The 20579-nt window shown below is 38.2% G+C and overlaps 1 protein-coding gene across 1 annotated transcript in view; it reads left to right on the plus strand.

Annotated features, from left to right (window-relative positions):
• ITGA1 (integrin subunit alpha 1) overlaps window positions 1–20579 on the plus strand; it is a 167224-nt gene that overhangs the window by 94508 nt on the left and 52137 nt on the right. Inside the window, exons 9-11 of the mRNA XM_055324892.1 lie at window positions 9081–9246; window positions 13579–13652; window positions 14316–14460. Of these exons, the coding sequence (XP_055180867.1) occupies window positions 9081–9246; window positions 13579–13652; window positions 14316–14460 (385 nt within the window). The remainder of the gene's footprint in view (window positions 1–9080; window positions 9247–13578; window positions 13653–14315; window positions 14461–20579) is intronic.

The following is a 20579-nucleotide window of genomic DNA, read 5'->3' on the forward strand; positions in this document are numbered from 1 at the left end:
ATGGATGGCACTAGAGTATATTATGCTAAGTGAAATATATCAATAAGAGAAAGATAATCATATGATTCTACTTATATGTAGAGTTTAAGAAACAAAACAGAAAATCATAGAGGAAAAGAGGAAAACATAAGACAAAAACCAAAGAGGGAGAAAAACCATAGGAGACTCTTAATCATAGGAAACAAACTGAGGGTTGCTAGAGAGGAGGAGGGTTGGGGGACGGGGTAACTGGGTGATGGACATTAAGGAGAGCACGTGGTGTAATGAGCACTGGGTGTTATATAAGACTGATGAATCACTGCCCTCTACCTCTGAAACTAATGATTTTTGTTAATTAATTGAATTTAAATGAAAAATAAAATAAATACTTTTCATACTAATTAATAATTCTTCCCACAATTTGGGAAGTAGAAAATCAGGACATGACTTATAATAATCTACTAAAAGTGAATAGTGGTATTTCCATACCTACAACTCTTTGAGTTGCAGAAAAGAAACAAAAGGTCACCTCATTTTTTGTCTATTCTGGACAGTCTATACTGAGACTTAGGAGTAAAGTCCCTCCAATGGCAAGACTTTCTTATGTGATTCTATAGATATGGGTGCTCCTCTGTGCAAGTCACTTCTTGGCATTACCAGTAGAATGGGGAGAAATCAGAAGACATATCATTGCTTATGTGCTCCATTTCCTCCCTACTTCATAGCTGCTAACACTGCAGCCAAAGTGAAGCAACCAGAAGCTATAAAATATTTTCTGTAATTGCATTTAAACTGGACAAGAAGGGGAAAATGATCAGAAAAGAAGAAATTTCCTTTAGTTCCAAGAAAAAACCTAGCCTGCTATTGATGATGGAGAAGATATTACAAAGTACTTTAACTTTTTGTGAACAAATCTGTATCAATATAAAAGCAATCTGTTATTAATAACATTTGTCTCTCACAATCCAAAGAGACAGAGAGAGAGAGAGAGAGAGAGAGAGAGAGACTGTCAGAGTGCTTTTTACCTCTTATTAGTGATTTTTTTTTTCTAAATCAATTTTACTACCTCCATGAGCTGAGATGACTCAATTTCGTGGTGCCACCCCATGGAACATTCAGAAAAAGAGAAATAAAAATTCCATCTTTCAAATGGAAATATGGAGAATAAATTATCATGCATAAAGCACTCTGTAATGTACAATAGTTTTTTCTGTGTTCTAGATTTTTTTTTTTTGTCCTTTGTGGCATCCCAAAGAGAGCAGGGCAACTTTCATTTTCCCATTTATGAATGAGGAAACCAAGGGACAGCAGGCTCCACGGCTATAGGCCACATGACCAAGGCTGCAGACCCCCTTGACTGACCATATGTACCACTGCTCTGGGCTGTTCTTCCTCATGCCTTAATCTCTCTTTCTTGCTGCTCCAGATCTCTGGAAGGTGCTGCAAGACTATCCTAACATATTTTCCCTCAATTCCCCAGACTCCCAAATTCTCTCCAGCCCCTGTACCAGAGCAAAAAGACCCAGTAGAGACACTAAGCATGTCCCATCATGTCATAACCTTAAAAACAACAGACACATGGGCGCTTTCCAAAAGTGAGAAGAAGGTGGTGGGGGGAGGGTAGAGAAGAGTATATTTTTGGAACTAGAAAGACCTTTGTTCAAATTCTGCCTTTGTGACAGTAGATAAGTGCTTAATACTCCAAGCTTCAGCATCTTTATTTAGAAGTCGGGGTAAATATTGTTTCTATCTTTCTCTTTCTGTTTCTCTTTCTTTTCTCTCAGATAAAAAATCAGTGAGAAGGTAACTATAAACATCTAGCACAATAGCAGGCTAGGCAACCAATAAATATTTTTCTTAAGGGTCTTTAACTAGAGGAGTTTACAACCGTGAAATAATAAAATTCATGGTACCTCAGAGCTAGAAGGAATCTTAGAGATTCTTAGGAATCTTAGAGCAATTGTGTTGCCACCTTGCACAAAAACCTTCAGAGATTCCCCCTGGACTATCAAACCTTATCTCAGATACTACTGTGTCCAGCCTTCCTTTCTAGTTGTTTGCTCTCATTTCCATAGCATGTGCCCTTCGCCCAGGGGGAGGGAGTCTTCTTAATACAAACTGATTTTTTAAATAAGTCAGGAAGCAAAAATTTCAGAACTATAAGAGTTTAGCCTAAATTGTTTTTCAACAGAATCTCTCTTTTTCATTGTAAGTATCAGATATTACCCATAGTGGTTTTTCAGCATCTCATCAGTGAGATTTCCTCTTTTCCATTCAAAAGTATGAACAGTGAAGGACACCCCACACCCTTGTAACAATGGAAGAAGAAGAGTGATTCATCCCTGATAAACTCCCAGAACACAATTTTTTTTAAAGATTTTATTTATTTATTTATTCATGAGAGACACACAGAAAGAGAGGCAGAAACATAGGCAGAGGGAGAAGCAGACTTCATCCAGGGAGCCGGATGTGAGACTCAATCCTGGGACCCCACGATCATGCCCTGAGCCAAAGGCAGACTGAACCACCAACCCATGCAGGTGTCCCCCCCCCCCAGAACACAAAATTGATTCACTGCTTCCCAGAGGCAAGGTGACTCTACCTATTTTATAACCAAGATGACTTTCTTATGACAGGACAACTTCTGATTGCAACAATGTTCTTTTGTTTTCTTTTCCAATTTTAATTTAAATTCTAGTTAGTTAACAAACAGTGCAATATTGGTTTCAAGAGTAGAATTCTGTGATTCATCATTTACATATAACACCCAGTGCTCATCACAAGTGCCCTACTTAATCACCATCACCCATCTAGCCCATCCCACTCACATCCCTCTATCACCCCTTAGTGTGTTCTCTATCTTTAAAAGCCTCTTATGGTTTGTTTCCCTCTTTCTTTTTCCCCCCTCTCATATGTTCATATGTTTTGTTTCTTTAATTCCACACATGAGTGAAATCATGTAGTATTTTTCTCTGATTTATTTCATTTACCATAATACACTTTAGCTCTATCTACATTGTTGCAAATTGCAAGTTTCATTCTTTTTGATGGCTGAGTAATATTCTATTATGTAGATATAATCTAATATATATTATTATACATATAATATAATCTTGTATATATATATATATTTATATATCATCATTTTCCCCATTGAATTTTACCTAATATATTTATACATCATATATATATATATATATATATATATATTTATGTCACCTTCTTTATCCAAAGAGGTTAGTATCCAAAATCTATAAAGAACTTATCAACTCAACACCCAAAACACAAATAATCCAGTTAGTAAATGAGCAAAAGACATGAATACTTCCCCAAAGAAGACTTCCAGATGGCTAACAGACACATGAAAAGATGCCAAATTTCACTCATCATCAGGGAAATACAAATCCAAACCATGATGAGATACCATCTCGCAGCTGTCAGAATGGATAAAATTAACAACACAAGAAACAACAGGTGTTGGCAAGGTTGCAGGGAAAGGAGAACCCCCTTGCACCATTGGTAGGAGTGCAAATTCTGGAGAACAGTATGGAGGTTCCTCAAAAGTTAAAAATAGAACTACCTATGATCCAGCAATTGCACTACTAGGTATTTACCCAAAAGATACATAAATACAGGCTCAAAGGGGTACATGCAGTATTATCAACAATAGTCAAATTATGCAGAGAGCCCAAATATCCAGCAATGTCCTTTTTTATTTGGGATACAGATATGAAAAATAAAAACACCACATTATTTCTGTCTTTTCCCTTGTTGTTAGTTCTATAAATTATCTCTTGCCTATTACTATTAATCCATTATTACTTCTCCTTACAATAATAGTTACTATAACTATTTTGATCTCTTCTGTGGTTGAGAATAATTCCATAGATCCTGGCTTCGCTCAGCGATACTGGCCACAGTTATCTCTATGGCTGGTCTTTTCAATTGCATAAGCCAATGTATGCCCAGTTTGTCCCAGACAATTGGATATCAGAAATGCTATCATTTGTTCAGCTTCCCCCCAGAGAATATAGTCTGGCTTTCCAGGTGCCTCTGAGCAGGCAATGATCTGAATAAACCATCAGCAACATTAACAACATTAAAAATAAACTTCAGTGGAAAGCAGATACTGTATCTATCAATGAATGACTTCTTAATTTTAAGTAAAGCTTATAACACTTTTACATGATATCTAGCTACATATTCAGTATTTCTTGTCCTTAAGTCACTACGTTTCCCTTGGTCGGATCCCTAGTTGATAATTCATACTTTGCCTCCCATCTGGTCAAAAAGGGTTCTCATAATTACATTAGTTTTCCTGGAGAATCGTAAAATCACGAGCTCCTTTCCTATTTTAATCAATGAATTGTCAAATTGCCCTTCAAAAATGTTATAAATAATGTATAGAAAAATTTCACTTCAGCAAGAATTTCTATTTTCCCAATTCATATTTCTTTTCCCCAGTGAAACTTTCATTTTTTAGTTTGTTCCAAACTGGGAAATAAGGCAGTAATTTTATTTTATTTCTTCTCCTTGTACATTCACACAGAAAGCTTTAGACATTTCTGAAGCTCCATTCATGCTTCACATGGATCAAATATACCCGAGGCTCTACCTGTATTACCACTTGGGCTCTTCCTCCTAATCCTTTTTTTTTTTAACCTACCAATTGATCTTGAAACCACAAAGATGTGTTTTGGGGAAGACAATGCCCCCCCCAAAAATTGACCATTGAAATGTTAAGCACTCTGTGGTAAAACTGCAAACATGACCCATTAAACTCTCAGATTTGGTGAGGATCCTAAGCTGGTATGATTCTGTATGGTCTATACTCTGTCACTTGAGGATGCTACACACTGCCAGCAGGAGCCTGTTCTACATTCATATTCTAATCTAAAATGATAATGGCTGGGATTATAATGACTGTGAAATATGTATCATCTACAGCATTCAAATGAAAATAAGAGAAGTTAGAAAATATCTTAACATTTCATTCATTTGCACACAAAGCGCACCATAGTACATGTAAATGAATTGTACACTTTACATTTGATACATCTGCCTCAAGGGAGCTTCAATTCTGAATGTCTACTTCAGGTAAATATTAACAATATCAAATGCCTGGTCTTGACATATTTGTATAAAGTAAAACAGAAGTAATTTATAAGTGTTATTTTGTATTTTTTCTCATTCATAGAAAATAATGTTTCCACAAGCACCAGATCCTTGGGTGAAGAATCAAAATACTTTCCTACATTTTTTTATTCCATAATACAAAATAGTTCAAGATGGATGCAAGTCACAGTACTTTCTGGGAATTTTTTCCTCTTATATTTTCTTCCAAATATATACTCTCATGTTCCATTTATATGTTTTATTTTTATTATTTAAGTACATCACTTGGGCATTTTCCCCATTGAATTTTACCTAATTGTCTCTTGTCTGTCACACAGAGTACTAAATGTCTAATAACCTTTACATCACAACTAAGAACCTCAACCATGCATGGTCTAAGCATCTTTACAATTTTTATGTGAATTTTCAAATGCATCACTTTGTAAGTGAAATGGAAGTTAACATGACAACGTGATAGTGAATCTAGAACGTGTTCAATAGAGACTAAGGAGGAAGGATGGTGACTTTCCAGATGAGGGTGTCATATAACTTCTAGGATAAATTAGGTAAAACAATGAGGACTCAGAGGGCTTCACATGACGTAGAATTTGTGTGAATCTAAAAGAAATCCATGTGTAGCAAAACTGCTGACCGAAGAATCTAGCAGTGTGTGAGAAAAATACCAGGTATAGAGGAAGGTGTTGAGCAAGACCCCAGTGATCCTGAAACCAACACACAGGTGTGATGGAGGCTCTAGGGGCTGGAGACTTTCTCCTACCCTTCTCCATGCTTTCTCTGGAGCATGTTCATCGAGATATGGGAGGACCATCTTAATTGTTTTTAAGTACAAGAGACAATTGTTCCATGTAATAAGAACAAGTGGCCCTTGGGTTTCCCTCCCTATCTAAACAGTTCTCTACATTCATTTCCATTAGTTCTCTTCCCCATCAAGTAGCTAAAGTGAAAAAAGCACCAGTGGCCTCTGTTCAAATATAAACCATTTCTAATGGTTGGAATTTACTTTTCAGACAAGTAGACAGGATCTGAGCTTTTGTGTTCTTGTGTAATTTTGCAAACTCCTGGTATTGACCTTCCTACCCAAATCTGGGCAAGTAGTAGAGAGTTGGGTTCAAAAACAAAAAAGCTACCGAAATAGTATACCGATTTCGTTAGAGCCAGCTCTTGTTTTCCTAAATTTCTCACTTTTTCAAAACAGCACAAAGTTCTTCACAAACTTTAGGGCAGTTGTGTCTCATGAACACATTTTATAGGTAGACACAGAGGTAAAGAGCAGACAAGGATCTCAATGAAGACCTGTATGTGCAGATATGTGATATTGCTCAGGACCTCTCCTAGGTATTCTGTGGGAAAGGGAGGAGGGCGTGAGTCAAGCAAGGAGAAGAAACCATGAATAAATCCCCCAGCACCTTCTCACTAGGAAGGAAAACTCCAGAACTGCCTGACTAGCTGGGACACAACTCTTCTATTCACATTAATATTTAGTGTACATTTTAATGATTAAGTTACTAATCTAAGCCCTCATGTATTTTATGATACAAATAAACAAGTGTATGGTAGATCATAAACAGCAATACCTAAAACAGTAATTTTAGCTTTTTTCCTAACTGTAAGTGGAAAGTTGTACCCTTCTTAATAAAACTCTCTGACATAAAAAAAAAAAATACATGCAGATGCCTAGAAGGGGCAGCTGAAGGAGAGTGGGGTTGGATACGGGTGCTCAGAAGAGGCAGGGGATCCATGGCCAGAAGACCCAGTGAGGACAGGACTGACTAGCGCCTCCCCCTTTGCCCGCCCACCCATGTGTTTGGGACCCACACAGTGCACAGTGCTGAACTGTGATTGGGAACTCTTGTAGATCTATGTTGCAACAGGAATTTGAAGGCACCATAGAGTCCCAGTTTAATGATGCCAGACAAATCTATGCCTATGATTTAAAAATGGAAAATGAAGCTAGAAATTTCTGGTATCTTCGTGGTCACCAAATGTTCTGATTTTTCTTGTCCCTAAGGAGTAGGATAATATAAAATTCTAGCAATAGCACAGAGCTTGGGATCTTACCTTTATTTTTTGGATTCCAGGAGCACAGAATTGAATTAATGATCCTTAGTTCAGGAGACCCCATCATTTGTGAAAGTGTGACGCACTTTATAAGTTTCTATGTTTATTATTGTATTTGTACATGTACATGTATTTTAAGTATGCACTATAAGCATCTATGGGCCAGACCACATTCACCACCTGGTGTCCTTTACCTGATACACATCAGCCCAAATCCTATACTCATCTCTTGCTCTCCTTTTCTAATCTCTTGGTATCTATGCGTATCTAAAACAAAAAAAAAAATTCTGGGGATGCCTGGGTGGCTCAGTGGTTTACTGTCTGCCTTTGGCTCAGGGCCTGATCCTGGGGTCCTGAGATTGAGTCCCACATTAGGCTCCCTGCAGGGAGTCTGCTTCCTCCTCTGCCTATGTCTCTGCCTCTCTCTGTGTGTCTCTCATGAATAAATAAATAAAATCTTTAAAAAATAAAAATAAAAAATAAAGTAACACAAACAGTGAAATGCAAGATTTCAATGTGAAAATTATGTACAAAGTTTAGATAATTGCATACACCCATGTAACTGACACCTCCATCAGAATATAGAACATTTCCATCACCCCCAGGAAGTTCTTGAACTTTCATTTTTATAATATTCACTTCTGTAGTAACCAATGTTATGACTTATACCACCATAGCTTAAGTTGCCTATTCTATTTTATGTAAATTAAATTATACAGTATTACTCTTTTGTGCTTAACTTTTCACTCAACATAACGATTACCCATTATATTTTATGCCTCAGTAATTCATTTTTTTTATTATATATTGCATGAATCTACCACAATTTGTTCCGTACTTTGCTGTTTATAGACATTTGGACTGTTTACAGTTTGGGCGCATCCATCCAATGGGATCCTACTAGCAATAAAAACACTGAACTTCTGATACATGAGGCAACATGAATGACTCTCGGAAGTGTTAGGCAAAGTGAAAGGTGTCAGACACAACAGGCTACGTGCTATATGGTTTCATAAATATAACATTCTTGAAAAAGCAAAGCCTTAAGAACAGAAAATATATCAGTGGTTGTAAGGGTTAGGAGAAGGAAGGGATTGACTACAAAGGGGCAAGAAAGAACACTGATAGAAATGTTCTACATCTTGAAGTGATAGTAACATCTGTGTGGGTTTGTCAAAACTCAGAATTGTATATCTAAAAAGGGTGGGTTTCACTGTATATAAATTATATCTCAATAAACCTTACTTTAAAAAATAAAATAGATGTTTGAGAAAATCTGCTAAGAAATCTAAATAACTGCGATTAACCATAATAGATAATTCCTGCCCCTCCCTTTTCTCTAAAAAGTGGGAGGGGGCCCCTGTCTTGAGCATTTGGTTTCAAACAGGAATATCCTGATTATCTGTTTTCTAGATTGCCAAATTAGATTACTATTTAGTTTAATATCTGTTTAAAAAATGTGTAATGGGACTGGGCTCTTGGTAAGATTATCAAGAAGAACTTCCTATTCAAGATCAAGTAACTCATGCTAATTGCTTTTGCCATCAAATGGTGGTGGCATGGGCTGGAATAATGCCAAAGACATTCAGAAACTATAACATTACTTTTGAACTGTCAGGCTTTAGAGATAGAGCTGTTCATAAAGAGGGACACAGAATGCAGGAGAAGAAACTTTCACAAACATACAAGATTGCCCTTTATATTTTCCTACACCAATTATAGTATGTAACAGTTAATATTAGGGAATCTACATAATCTGAAGATTGTTCTTCCAAGAATGTGGAAATACATAAAAATTGCATTGTATTAAGGTATTATACACTCCCGTGTTTATTGACAAAAATGCTTGAGATCCTTATTTAACACATAGAATTTAAGTATATTCTTGCCATTTTGTCATGTCTTAGATTCTTGGGAGCTATAACAGAGGAAATCTAAGCACTGAAAAATTTGTGGAAGAAATAAAATCAATTGCAAGTGAACCCACTGAGAAGCATTTCTTCAATGTCTCTGATGAATTGGCTCTAGTCACTATTGTTGAAGCTCTGGGAGAAAGAATATTTGCCTTGGAAGGTAGGACGAGTTCTTATAAGTCTGCATGTTTTCTCTACAACTTAAAGTCAATGTAGTGGGGTTTTGGTATTTATTACTACTACACGGCTCATGCACTTTTAGTGTGTACAATAGCCAGCATGGAACAATGCCTTTTAATGTAAATCTGTCCCTGAGATGGCTATCTTACACAACACTGACTCTGTTGGCAGCTCTCTCTGTAAGGATGTAAGGACTGGGGGAAGGCAATGGTCAGTGTAGACTCACCGGAACAAAAATGTGCCCACGCGATTTAGTCTTTTTCTGTGACACAGGTTTAGAAAATGGAGACATAGCTCAAGTTTTCTTTTTTAATTTGTTATTATTATTATTATTATTATTATTATTATTATTATTATTATTTTGGGCTTCTATGGAACTGTTCTTGTTTGCAGTCACTTCATTGTTCATTTATTTTCTTCTATTTTGCTTCTTGCCCACTTTAAAGGTCTTCATGGAACTCTGCCTCAACTCTCATGGCAGCTTCACTATATTTGTCTAAGTCATAATTCTTTTTTGTAGATTTTTTTCTTCAGTTTTGTAATGGCGATCGGCTACTGAGGATAGTGAGTCATGGCATTCCTTCCTCTGCCTTTGGTAGATGTCAAGTAACAAATTACTTTGAAACTAGCCCTTGCCTTGCAAAAAAATGTCTTTAGAATTGTTATGCCAGAAAAACTGAAAAGGCCTCTTTCTTCATGTTCTCTGATAACTGGAGCCTAGGAGAACATGTCTCTTTCCCTCTTTCCAAAGAGTTCTGCACTTATGCCTCATCTGAATCCAGTGGACCCTATCCTTGTGAGGACACATAGAAGGACAGTTGTTTTCACATTTAAACATAGGAGTTTAAAAGCATCTTCTCAGTCACCGTGATATGACCTGATAATGGAAAACAGAAAGATAAAATGAGAAACAGACATAAGTAAAACAAGTACACCATTTTGACTCAGTATCAAATGATGAGAAAAATGCAGAAAAGTGACTGACAACAGAATGTTAAAATATATAGAAAGGAAAGAAATTATTTTAGAGTAGTGGCTTTCAAGCTTTATTTGACAGTGACCCATGATAATAAATATACTATGCCTCACAATTAAAGGGGAGTAAAATAGGCCATCCCAAAATATGTCACTTTGGCACATAGATTATTTTGAGCTAAAGGCAATCAAGACCCAGCAGACTCAGGAAATACTTTTACCTCTTCCTTAAATACCTAAAAGAATTTACAGAGCAGTTGGCCCAGAAAACGAGCTATAACCAAGGATAACTTTTTAATCTTAAAGACCTATCTGCATGGCATAGCAAACTTCTAATTGCCAAACATCTGTTCTTATATATCCTATGAACTTCCCTCCTCCCTTTGAAGCCCCCGGTCCTTATGTCGGGATGGCGTATAAGTTTCAATTGCCCCCACTTGTCCTTCAATCTCATATTTGGGGGAGGAGAGCTCTCATATGAAATTAAATTTGTTTTAATTTCCTCCTGCTAATCTGTTTTAGGTCAGTTTACTTATTAAACCAGCCAAGGAACCTGGAGGGGAGGAAAGGAAAATTTTTCCACTTCTGTATGACCCGTAACCCTTATTATGTACAAAGCACTCTGATAGTTTCTCATTTTCATTCTGTCTTCTCTTTCAATTAAAAAAATGCTGGTGGTGGGATCCCGGTGGCACAGCGGTTTAGCGCCTGTCTTTGGCCCAGGGCGCGATCCTGGAGACCCGGGATCGAATCCCACGTTGGGCTCCCGGTGCATGGGGCCTGCTTCTCCCTCTGCCTGTGTCTCTGCCTCTCTCTCTCTCTCTCTCTCTCTCTCTCTCTCTCTCTGTGACTATCATAAATAAATAAAAATTATTAAAAAAAATGCTGGTGGTGACTTACCTTGCTGTAAGTGACAAATTTAGTTTAGATTTGATGAGCATCTTAAGTCCATGCACACTTCCATTTCTCTCCTTCCCTTTTGCCTGGCTGCTTTTCCCCTGCACCTTTAGAACCTGAACACTTGAATTACTTATCCCTCTGGAGTCACAGCTGCTTCTGAAGAACTTAACTATCCTACATTTTGTGCACAAGTCACTTTTAAGTGGCTTTGCTCTCACAGCAGTTATCCCAGTGTCATTTACTAATAGGCCAGACTGTAAGCTTTGCTGGCCTCAAGGAAATATACAAAGATTTCCAAGTCATTGTGCACTTTTAATGTTTAATAATGTGATATGTTATGTCAATAGTGTGATATAATAGAAACAATCTCTAAAGACCATTTAAATGAAATGACTTAGTTACATTAGATAGTTAAGCACGATACAATACAGTTTCCATTTTAAACCTCCCCTAAGTAAACAAATAAACATAACCTTGTAGAACTTGTAGAAATGAAGCCTTTATCAGCTGTTGGGAAAAGAGGAGCCCAATTTGCCTTAAATGAAATTTTTGTGTTACTTCTAAACTAACCACACCATGAGTTAAAGGTTACATGTTGGAATGCCCAGACACTCTAAGACATCTGTGTATTTAAAAGCAAAGTTATTTTTTAAATGTCCTCAGATTGAAATGTTTCCTGCATCTTTACTGGTACACTTTCAGGCCTAACCAAACTCAGTGCTTTGACTAGCCTTTTTCGGGTTTTTTGTTTTTTTCATAGTGAAAGCAGAAAGGGCTTCACTTTTTTGTTCCTTGGGAAGTGGCCACTTCTTATCAACATTTATATTTAGATGGTAAATAGTAACAATTATGAAATTCCTGTTTACCACGGACAGCGCCACCTAGTGACGAGAACAGGCCGCGAACCTGCCCAATCAAAAGAAGAGTCTGTCTCCCTTTCCCAGCAAATGTTGGGAGAAATGCTGAGATTTCTAACCAGGCGCTGAGCAGTGGGGAGAGTGATTATCTCAGTACTCATGAACGGTCTGGGGAGGAGTTAACAGCAAGAAATTTAGAGATGTACAAGGAGATATTACCATGAGGACAATTTAGGCAGACTATCATGTAGCTCCCTAAGCAGAACCCCAGAAGATTCTAGAAATAGGCAGCAGGTCTTTCCTGCTGCACTCTTAAAATTGGCCTTGCAAAGATAAATAAAAAAAGACACCATAAATCATTGTGGATTTAAAACCTCAAAGTTAAAGTACACCTCAGTCTTTTAAATTAGATGATAATTCATATGTGAGGTTAAAATGATATATTTGAATTCTTGATCGATATCCTCATTTAACCTAGTCCTAAAGGAAGGCAACCACTGATATATTTGTTAATAAATTTATAACAGTAAATAACTAGTAAATGAGTTTGATTTCACAAATTTAATTATTATCATGCCTCAATAGGCATGACTGACTCCTAAAATTATGCACTATTTTTAACTTATTTGCAAAGCCAAATAAATCAGTAACTCCCAACTGAAAGCAAATGAATCAACATTCTCTCAATCCCCTTAGGAGGTTGTGGCTTTGGGTTGGTGAATATTTTGAGAATAGCACATTTTCCATGGAATGCTCTGGATTGTCTCTGTATTTCAGTAAAGGGCCTAAAAATGAGTATAGGATCTTGCCCATAGAAATCCTCATTAAAACTGTTCATATTCATGGAGCTCTTGGAAAGATAAAAAGACTTAATGGTTGCTATTGAACCTCATACAGACCATTGACTTAAAAAAATGGGTACAAAAAAAATGGGTACAGATTCTATTAAAAAAATACGATTAAAAAAATTTTTCTAATATGACCTAGAGACCATCCAAAAGTCCCTTCCCAATCTGTGACTGATACCTACCACCAGAAATTAGAGCAAATACAAACCCAGAATCCCTGCACCCTTTATCAAATAATGGTATTCTGAGGGGATCTATAGCTGGAAATATAGCTGAGGCTGATAGAAACAAGAGACCTCTTTAAATGTGTGAATAAAATTTGTTTAGCCCTGGAACATAACAGGTAAGTTTAGCCCAGTGTCTGAGCAGGATTCCCATGGTGTAAAGGGAAGACGGGTTTCCAACTTCAGTACTTTCAACTTTAATTCTGTGGATCCAAAGTGCCATATCATCCATGGGCATGATAGAATATAAGATCAGAAGCATGAATGGAGATTTCTCAACTTCTTCAGCAAGGATGGGGAAGCCATCAGTCAAGAATTTAGGCATGGCCTTCTGCTAATCTTCTCTTTCCTCCACCCAGCCCTACCTAGGAATTTTGGGTTGAGAAATGTGTAGCTGAACACAACTCAAAAGAAGTTGGAAGTTCTGGTTGGTTAAAAGCCCAGACTCTAATTAGCCTGTCTCTCCAAGTTAACCGTGTGCTAATAGGCATTTATCTTTCTGTTATAGCTACAGCTGACCAGTCAGCAGCTTCGTTCGAAATGGAAATGTCTCAGACGGGCTTCAGTGCTCATTATTCACAGGTACATTGACCAATTGGTAGAAAATGAAATATCTTTTTTTTTAAGGTTTTCACTCCCAAAAGCAATGCCCAAGCATCAACATTATAAATGCAACTAGCAGTTTATGGCTTGAGCCGTTATTCTGACCATGATGACTTTCTAATCCAAATGGGAAAATGGCATCTCACAAACTTACTAGGAAAACAACTTATTTTACACAGTTCACTATATTGTACTAATAATTGTGAATCAAACATTTTGAGGTCTGCCCAATGTAATTATACATCTGGCTAAATGAAATACTTAAAATAATTGCTAATGATATGGAATGTATCTTTTTCCCAATTTCAGTGTTTTCAAATATCTTGCTAGAATTCCATGTTCAAGACCTAGGATTCTTGGCACCCAGAATTAAGCAGAAAGACAAGATTAGGAAATATATCATTTGTGGTTGGTGAAATAAAATGCATCAGAATTCATGCAAAGGAATATTGACATTTCAATGGGGTATTGTACTGTATAACTTAGGGCAAGTTACTTACTCTGCCAAGTTACTGTCGTGTTATTTTGAAAATTATATGAGTTAATATATGTAAAGCACTTTAAATAGAATTTATCATATTGTTAATGCTACATTCTTACTATTTTGTTAAACATCATTTGTTTTCTTTATTTGGTTATAAGGACTGGGTCATGCTTGGAGCAGTAGGAGCCTATGATTGGAATGGAACTGTCGTCATGCAAAAGGCTAATCAAATCATAATCCCCCACAACACAACCTTTAATGTTGAGTCTACCAAAAAGAATGAACCTCTTGCTTCTTATTTAGGTAAAGTTTGGATGTAATCGATAGAAAATTATTATGTTTTTATTTTTGCTTTTGTTTTTATTTTTAGCAGTTTGCTTTTGTTTTTATTTTTAGCATTATTTGCTTATATTTATATAGACTTACTTATAACCATGTAACTCACTTCCAAGAGTTAGACATTTTATGGACCCATGAAAGTTCCTAAGCAGCCTTAGTTTCTGAGCAATAATCAGAATAATAGAACATGGAGGTCACACTCACTCAAAGGGCTCTCTAGTGCAAGAATGATCTAGGCTGATATGTGCACATTTTGAGATCTCTCTGTGTCTGATATTCTCATTAACTTCAAGAAGAGCTTTGTACCTGGTGGACAGGAAATGATAAAAAAGAGAAACCTTGATTCAGCTAATATTGTCAAGATTAGACTCCCATTTTCTCTAAAATATCCTATATCATAAGTTTCTTTCTATGGGTCCTAATTTTGGAAAAGAAAATCTTAATTTGTCTTGACATATAGCTTCTTTAATAGTTCCATTAAATCAGACAAATATTGAGGTGTAATGTCATCTTATTTTTCAAAGACTTGTCTGGAATGACAAAGTATATGTCAGGTATCATCTTATTCTAGATCTGTACCCAGCTGCCTAGGAGATAGCAGGGAACTATTCTATCACTAAATGATCCTTTAAACAGTTAGGAGGGCCTAGGATGAAAAAAAAAAAAAAAAAAAAACTCAGGCTATAGTTTCCCAACTCTTTAGTCACTCAGCAAATATTTGACCGATACCTATTTTACCCCAGGCATTGTTCTTGGTGCTGGGGGTGCAGTGGTAAAGAAAACAAATACCTTTCATTGTTCATATTTTACTATGTTAGCATTCCTTTATGGGATCTTTCTGTCCTGGAGGCAAGTCTTTTTTCTCTCTATTCAAGTTACTTTCTATTTTACAAGAAGGTAGGAGGTCTTTACTAGTAGATCCACACATCTCCTGTCTTAAAACTGTAGAGGCGGCAGGACTTAAGAAAAATGAAAGGCTTGAAGGTTTTAGATAATTAAAAATATGTCTGTAAGCAGCAAATATAATGTGATTGCTCAAACCCCTTAATACAAGTTGAACTGCATTTATGGAAGCTAGTTTATTTCTCATAAAAGTCCTATTACATTCTGCTGTGGTCAAAGAGCAACTAGAGTATTCCATTTTTCTAAACATCACACATTACAAAAGAAAATGCCAAACTAGGATTATCTAAAGGATACCGATCTGGAAACAATTTCTTTCTCCCCTTCCCCACCCCCTGCAAAATTTGAAGAAATTGATGGTTAGGAAACAAAATGTACACTGAATATCTTTTAAATATTTGGAGGATTATGCTATAACATAAAGAGGTTGGGCTTAAGATTCATATACATTTAAAAGAGATTGTAGCATATAGTAAACATCCAACTTTCCAAGTTAAGATATTAAGGAATAGAAGAATGATGTCATAGCTACCTATGACAGATCTGGACTAGAATCTAGGTCTCTTGATTCTTATTCCAGTGTTCATTTCAAAATTAAAGACATTTACAAATTAAAGATATAGCATGAAGTCCACAAAGATGTGTGTGACATTTTAAGAAGTTCACAAATTTGGGGGCACCTGGGTTAAGCATCCAACTCTTGGTTTCAGCTCAAGGTCCTGGAATTGAGTCCTAAATCAGGTTTCATGCTCAGTTCCGAGTCTGCTTCAGATTCTCCCTCCCTCTCGCTCTCCCTCTCCCTCTCAAACGACCCCTCCCTATCTTGCATTCTCGTGTACACTCTCTCTCTCTAAAATAAATAAAAATCTTTTTTAAAAAGCTCACACATTTTGAGAACACTATAGTTCTTTTAGTATTCTGAGTTATTATGTGATAAAATTCCTTAAAACCGAATAGTTTTAAGAATCCTAAATCTATTCCCTGAAAGCTTGGATTCATGGTTGCTTAAAGCAGGCTTAGTGAATTCAAAACTTAAAGATAGAGGGAGGGGCAAGATGGCGGAAGAGCAGGGTCCCCAAATCACCTGTCCCCACCAAATTACCTAGATAACCTTCAAACCATCCTGAAAATTTACGAATTCGGCCTGAGATGTAAAGAGAGACCAGCTGGAATGCTACAGTGAGAAGAGTCCGCGCTTCTATCAAGGTAGGAAGACGGGGAAAAAGAAATAAAGGAACAAAAGGCCTCCGAGGGGGAGGGGCCCCGCGAGGAGCCGGGCTGAGGCCGGGGCGAGTGTCCCCAGGACAGGAGAGCCCCGTCCCGTCCCGGAGGAGCAGGAGCTGCACCAACCTTCCCGGGCGGGCGGAAAGGGGCTCGCAGGGAGTTGGAGCAGGACCCAGGAGGGCGGGGATGCCCTCGGGCTCCCGGGGACACTAACAGACACCTGCGCCCCGGGAGAGTGCGCCGAGCTCCCTAAGGGCTGCAGCGCGCACGGCGGGACCGGAGCAGCTCGGAGGGGCTCAGGAGCGGCTCCGCGGAGGGGGCTGCGGGGCGGGAGCGCGAATCCACCAGCGCAGGCCCCGGAGCACAGGGCGCCGGGACACAGCCCAGGATCCGGCCTCCCCCGGGACAGGCAGAGGCCGGGAGGGCCCAGGACAGCGAGGACGCTCCTGCCCGGAGCTGAGCAGATCAGCGGCCCCGCCCCGGAGCCTCCAGGCCCTGCAGACGGAGAACCGAGAGCCCGAGCCCCGTAGTTCCTGCGGAGGCTAAATCCAGGCTTCCAGAGTTGCCATAGCAACTGCTGCTGTTCCTCCTGGGGCCCCACGGGGTCCCCGCTGAGCCCGGCAGCAGGCAGGGGCAGAGCAGCTCCCCCAAGTGCTAACATCTGAAAATCAGCACAGCAGGCCCCTCCCCCAGAAGACCAGCTGGACGGACCAGTGATACTCCCCCGTGTTCCAATACAACTTGTTTTTGGCCACTCTGCACTGAGCAAAATGACTAGAAGGAAAACCTCACCTCAAAAGAAAGAATCAGAAACAGCCCTCTCTCCCACAGAGTTACAAAATCTGGATTACACTTCAATGTCAGAAAGCCAATTCAGAAGCACTATTCTACAGCTACTGGTGGCTCTAGAAAAAAGCATTAAAGACTCACGAGACTTCATGACTGCAGAATTTAGATCCAATCAGGCAGAAATTAAAAATCAATTGAATGAGATGCAATCCAAACTAGAAGTCCTAACGACGAGGGTTAACGAGGTGGAAGAACGAGTGAGTGACATAGAAGACAAGTTAATGGCAAAGAGGGAAACTGAGGAAAAAAGACACAATCAATTAAGAGACCATGAAGACAGATTAAGGCAAATAAATGACAGTCTAAGGAAGAAAAACCTACGTTTAATTGGGGTTCCCGAGGGCGCCGAATGGGACAGAGGGCCAGAATATGTATTTGAACAAATCCTAGCTGAAAACTTTCCCAATCTGGGAAGGGAAACAGGCATTCAGATCCAGGAAATAGAGAGATCCCCCCCTAAAATCAATAAAAACCGTTCAACACCTCGACATTTAATAGTGAAGCTTGCAAATTCCAAAGATAAAGAGAAGATCCTTAAAGCAGCAAGAGACAAGAAGTCCCTGACTTTTATGGGGAGGAGTATTAGGGTAACAGCAGACCTCTCCACAGAGACCTGGCAGGCCAGAAAGGGCTGGCAGGATATATTCAGGGTCCTAAAGGAGAAGAACATGCAACCAAGAATACTTTATCCAGCAAGGCTCTCATTCAAAATGGAAGGAGAGATAAAGAGCTTCCAAGACAGGCAGGAACTGAAAGAATATGTGACCTCCAAACCAGCTCTGCAAGAAATTTTAAGGGGGACTCTTAAAACTCCCCTTTAAGAAGAAGTTCAGTGGAACAATCCACAAAAACAAGGACTAAATAGATATCATGATGACACTAAACTCATATCTGTCAATAGTAACTCTGAACGTGAATGGGTTTAATGACCCCATCAAAAGGCGCAGGGTTTCAGACTGGATAAAAAAGCAGGACCCATCTATTTGCTGTCTACAAGAGACTCATTTTAGACAGAAGGACACCTACAACCTGAAAATAAAAGGTTGGAGAACCATTTACCATTCAAATGGTTCTCAAAATATACCCTAAAAACTATAGAACACTTCTGAAAGAAATTGAGGAAGACACAAAGAGATGGAAACATATTCCATGCTCATGGATTGGCAGAATAAATATTGTGAAAATGTCAATGTTACCCAGGGCAATTTACACGTATAATGCAATCCCTATCAAAATACCATGGACTTTCTTCAGAGACTTAGAACAAATTATTTTAAGATTTGTGTGGAATCAGAAAAGACCCCAAACAGCCAGGGGAATTTTAAAAAAGAAAACCATATCTGGGGGCATCACAATGCCAGATTTCAGGTTGTACTACAAAGCTGTGTTCATCAAGACAGTGTGGTACTGGCACAAAAACAGACATATAGATCAATGGAACAGAACAGAGAACCCAGAAGTGGACCCTGAACTTTATGGTCAACTAATATACGATAAAGGAGGAAAGACGATCCACTGGAAGAAAGACACTCTCTTCAATAAATGGTGCTGGGAAAATTGGTCATCCACATGCAGAAGAATGAAACTGGACCACTCTCTTGCACCATACACAAAGATAAACTCAAAATAGATGAAAGATCTAAATGTGAGACAAGATTCCATCAAAATCCCAGAGGAGAACTCAGGCAACACCCTTTTTGAACTTGGCCACAGTAACCGGAGAAGGACAAACAGTGTATGTTCTCATTCATTTGGGGAATATGAATAATAGTGAAAGGGAATATAAGGGAAGGGAGAAGAAATGTGTGAGAAATATCAGAAAGGGAGACAGAACATAAAGACTTCTAACTCTGGGAAATGAACTAGGGGTGGTGGAGGGGGAGGAGGGCGGGGGGTGGGGGTGAATGGGTGACGGGCACTGAGGGGTACACTTGACGGGATGAGCACTGGGTGTTATTCTGTATGTTGGTAAATTGAATACCAATAAAAATTAATTTATAAAATAAAAAAAAAAAAACTTAAAGATAACACTGTAAGCAAGAAAAAACTAAGAACCTGCATTCTTAACCACAGTATTTATAACATATGATTTCTTTCTACCCAGAAAAGGAAATTTGTGGTATATTGTCCACAATGTGCTTAAATGATTTTATATCTTAGAAATAATTTCATTAGCTTAATCACACATTAGCACATAGGATATTTTGCCAACATAAAGTTTACAGTCGATTTCTTTTAAAGCAAAAAAGCACACAGAAAGGGGCCAGAGAAGAAAAATAGCTTTATACCACAAATATTATTCCAAATCTGAAATGGGGTTTTCAAAATGTCTGCTTGTGTGAGTTAAAAATTAAGAAGAGTTTGAATGCGTTAGTCTGAAATTTGTGTGGACTGCAAGTTGTTAGACTGTGGAAAATCTTATGGAGGGGACAAAGTGAGAGGTAGATGCTGTATTAAAAAAAATCTCATACTAATCAGTAATTATGAGAAAGAAGTAGAAATAGAAGCTGTTGGAGCTCTCAGGGGACGGCCGCTCACCCATCTTTCCACTAGGATAATATGCACTTAGCAAGTGGTTTTGATGGTGAGAATATGTTTGAAGTCTCGTTCTCTGCCTCCTCCACCCACGGCCTGCCCCTTTCTAATCATGCCAGACAAATTCAAGAGAAAAAGTAAAGATATGAGACAAATGCATGAAATCAAAGCAGAACATACCTATTTCCCATTACCTCACCAGATCCTAGCACTTTCCCCAAGGAGTAAATTATGAAAGCTGACAGGATCTATTTCTAAATCCATGCAGCAGACTATGCTATGAATTTTCCTTTCTCTTCAATTTTGTACTTTTTTTCTCTTCAGAAAGCAAGATTAAACTTGGATGTTTATAATTATTTTCCTTTCAAGAAAATTAGATGTTACATGGCCTTCTTTCTCTCTCCCTCTTTATTTCTTTAGACACCTGAGCTTTAACCAGCAACTATCTCACGGGTAGGTACTGTCTTTGTGAAGACTTCAGTTAATAGCTGTAGTTACCAAGTTCAAATTATTGAAATTAATTAACCAAATAATCATACAACCCCAAGCCTCAAACATAATTTGAAATTTTT

The sequence above is a fragment of the Nyctereutes procyonoides genome, unplaced genomic scaffold, assembly GCF_905146905.1.
Source record: "Nyctereutes procyonoides isolate TBG_1078 unplaced genomic scaffold, NYPRO_anot_genome, whole genome shotgun sequence".
In the NCBI taxonomy this organism is placed as follows: domain Eukaryota; kingdom Metazoa; phylum Chordata; class Mammalia; order Carnivora; family Canidae; genus Nyctereutes; species Nyctereutes procyonoides.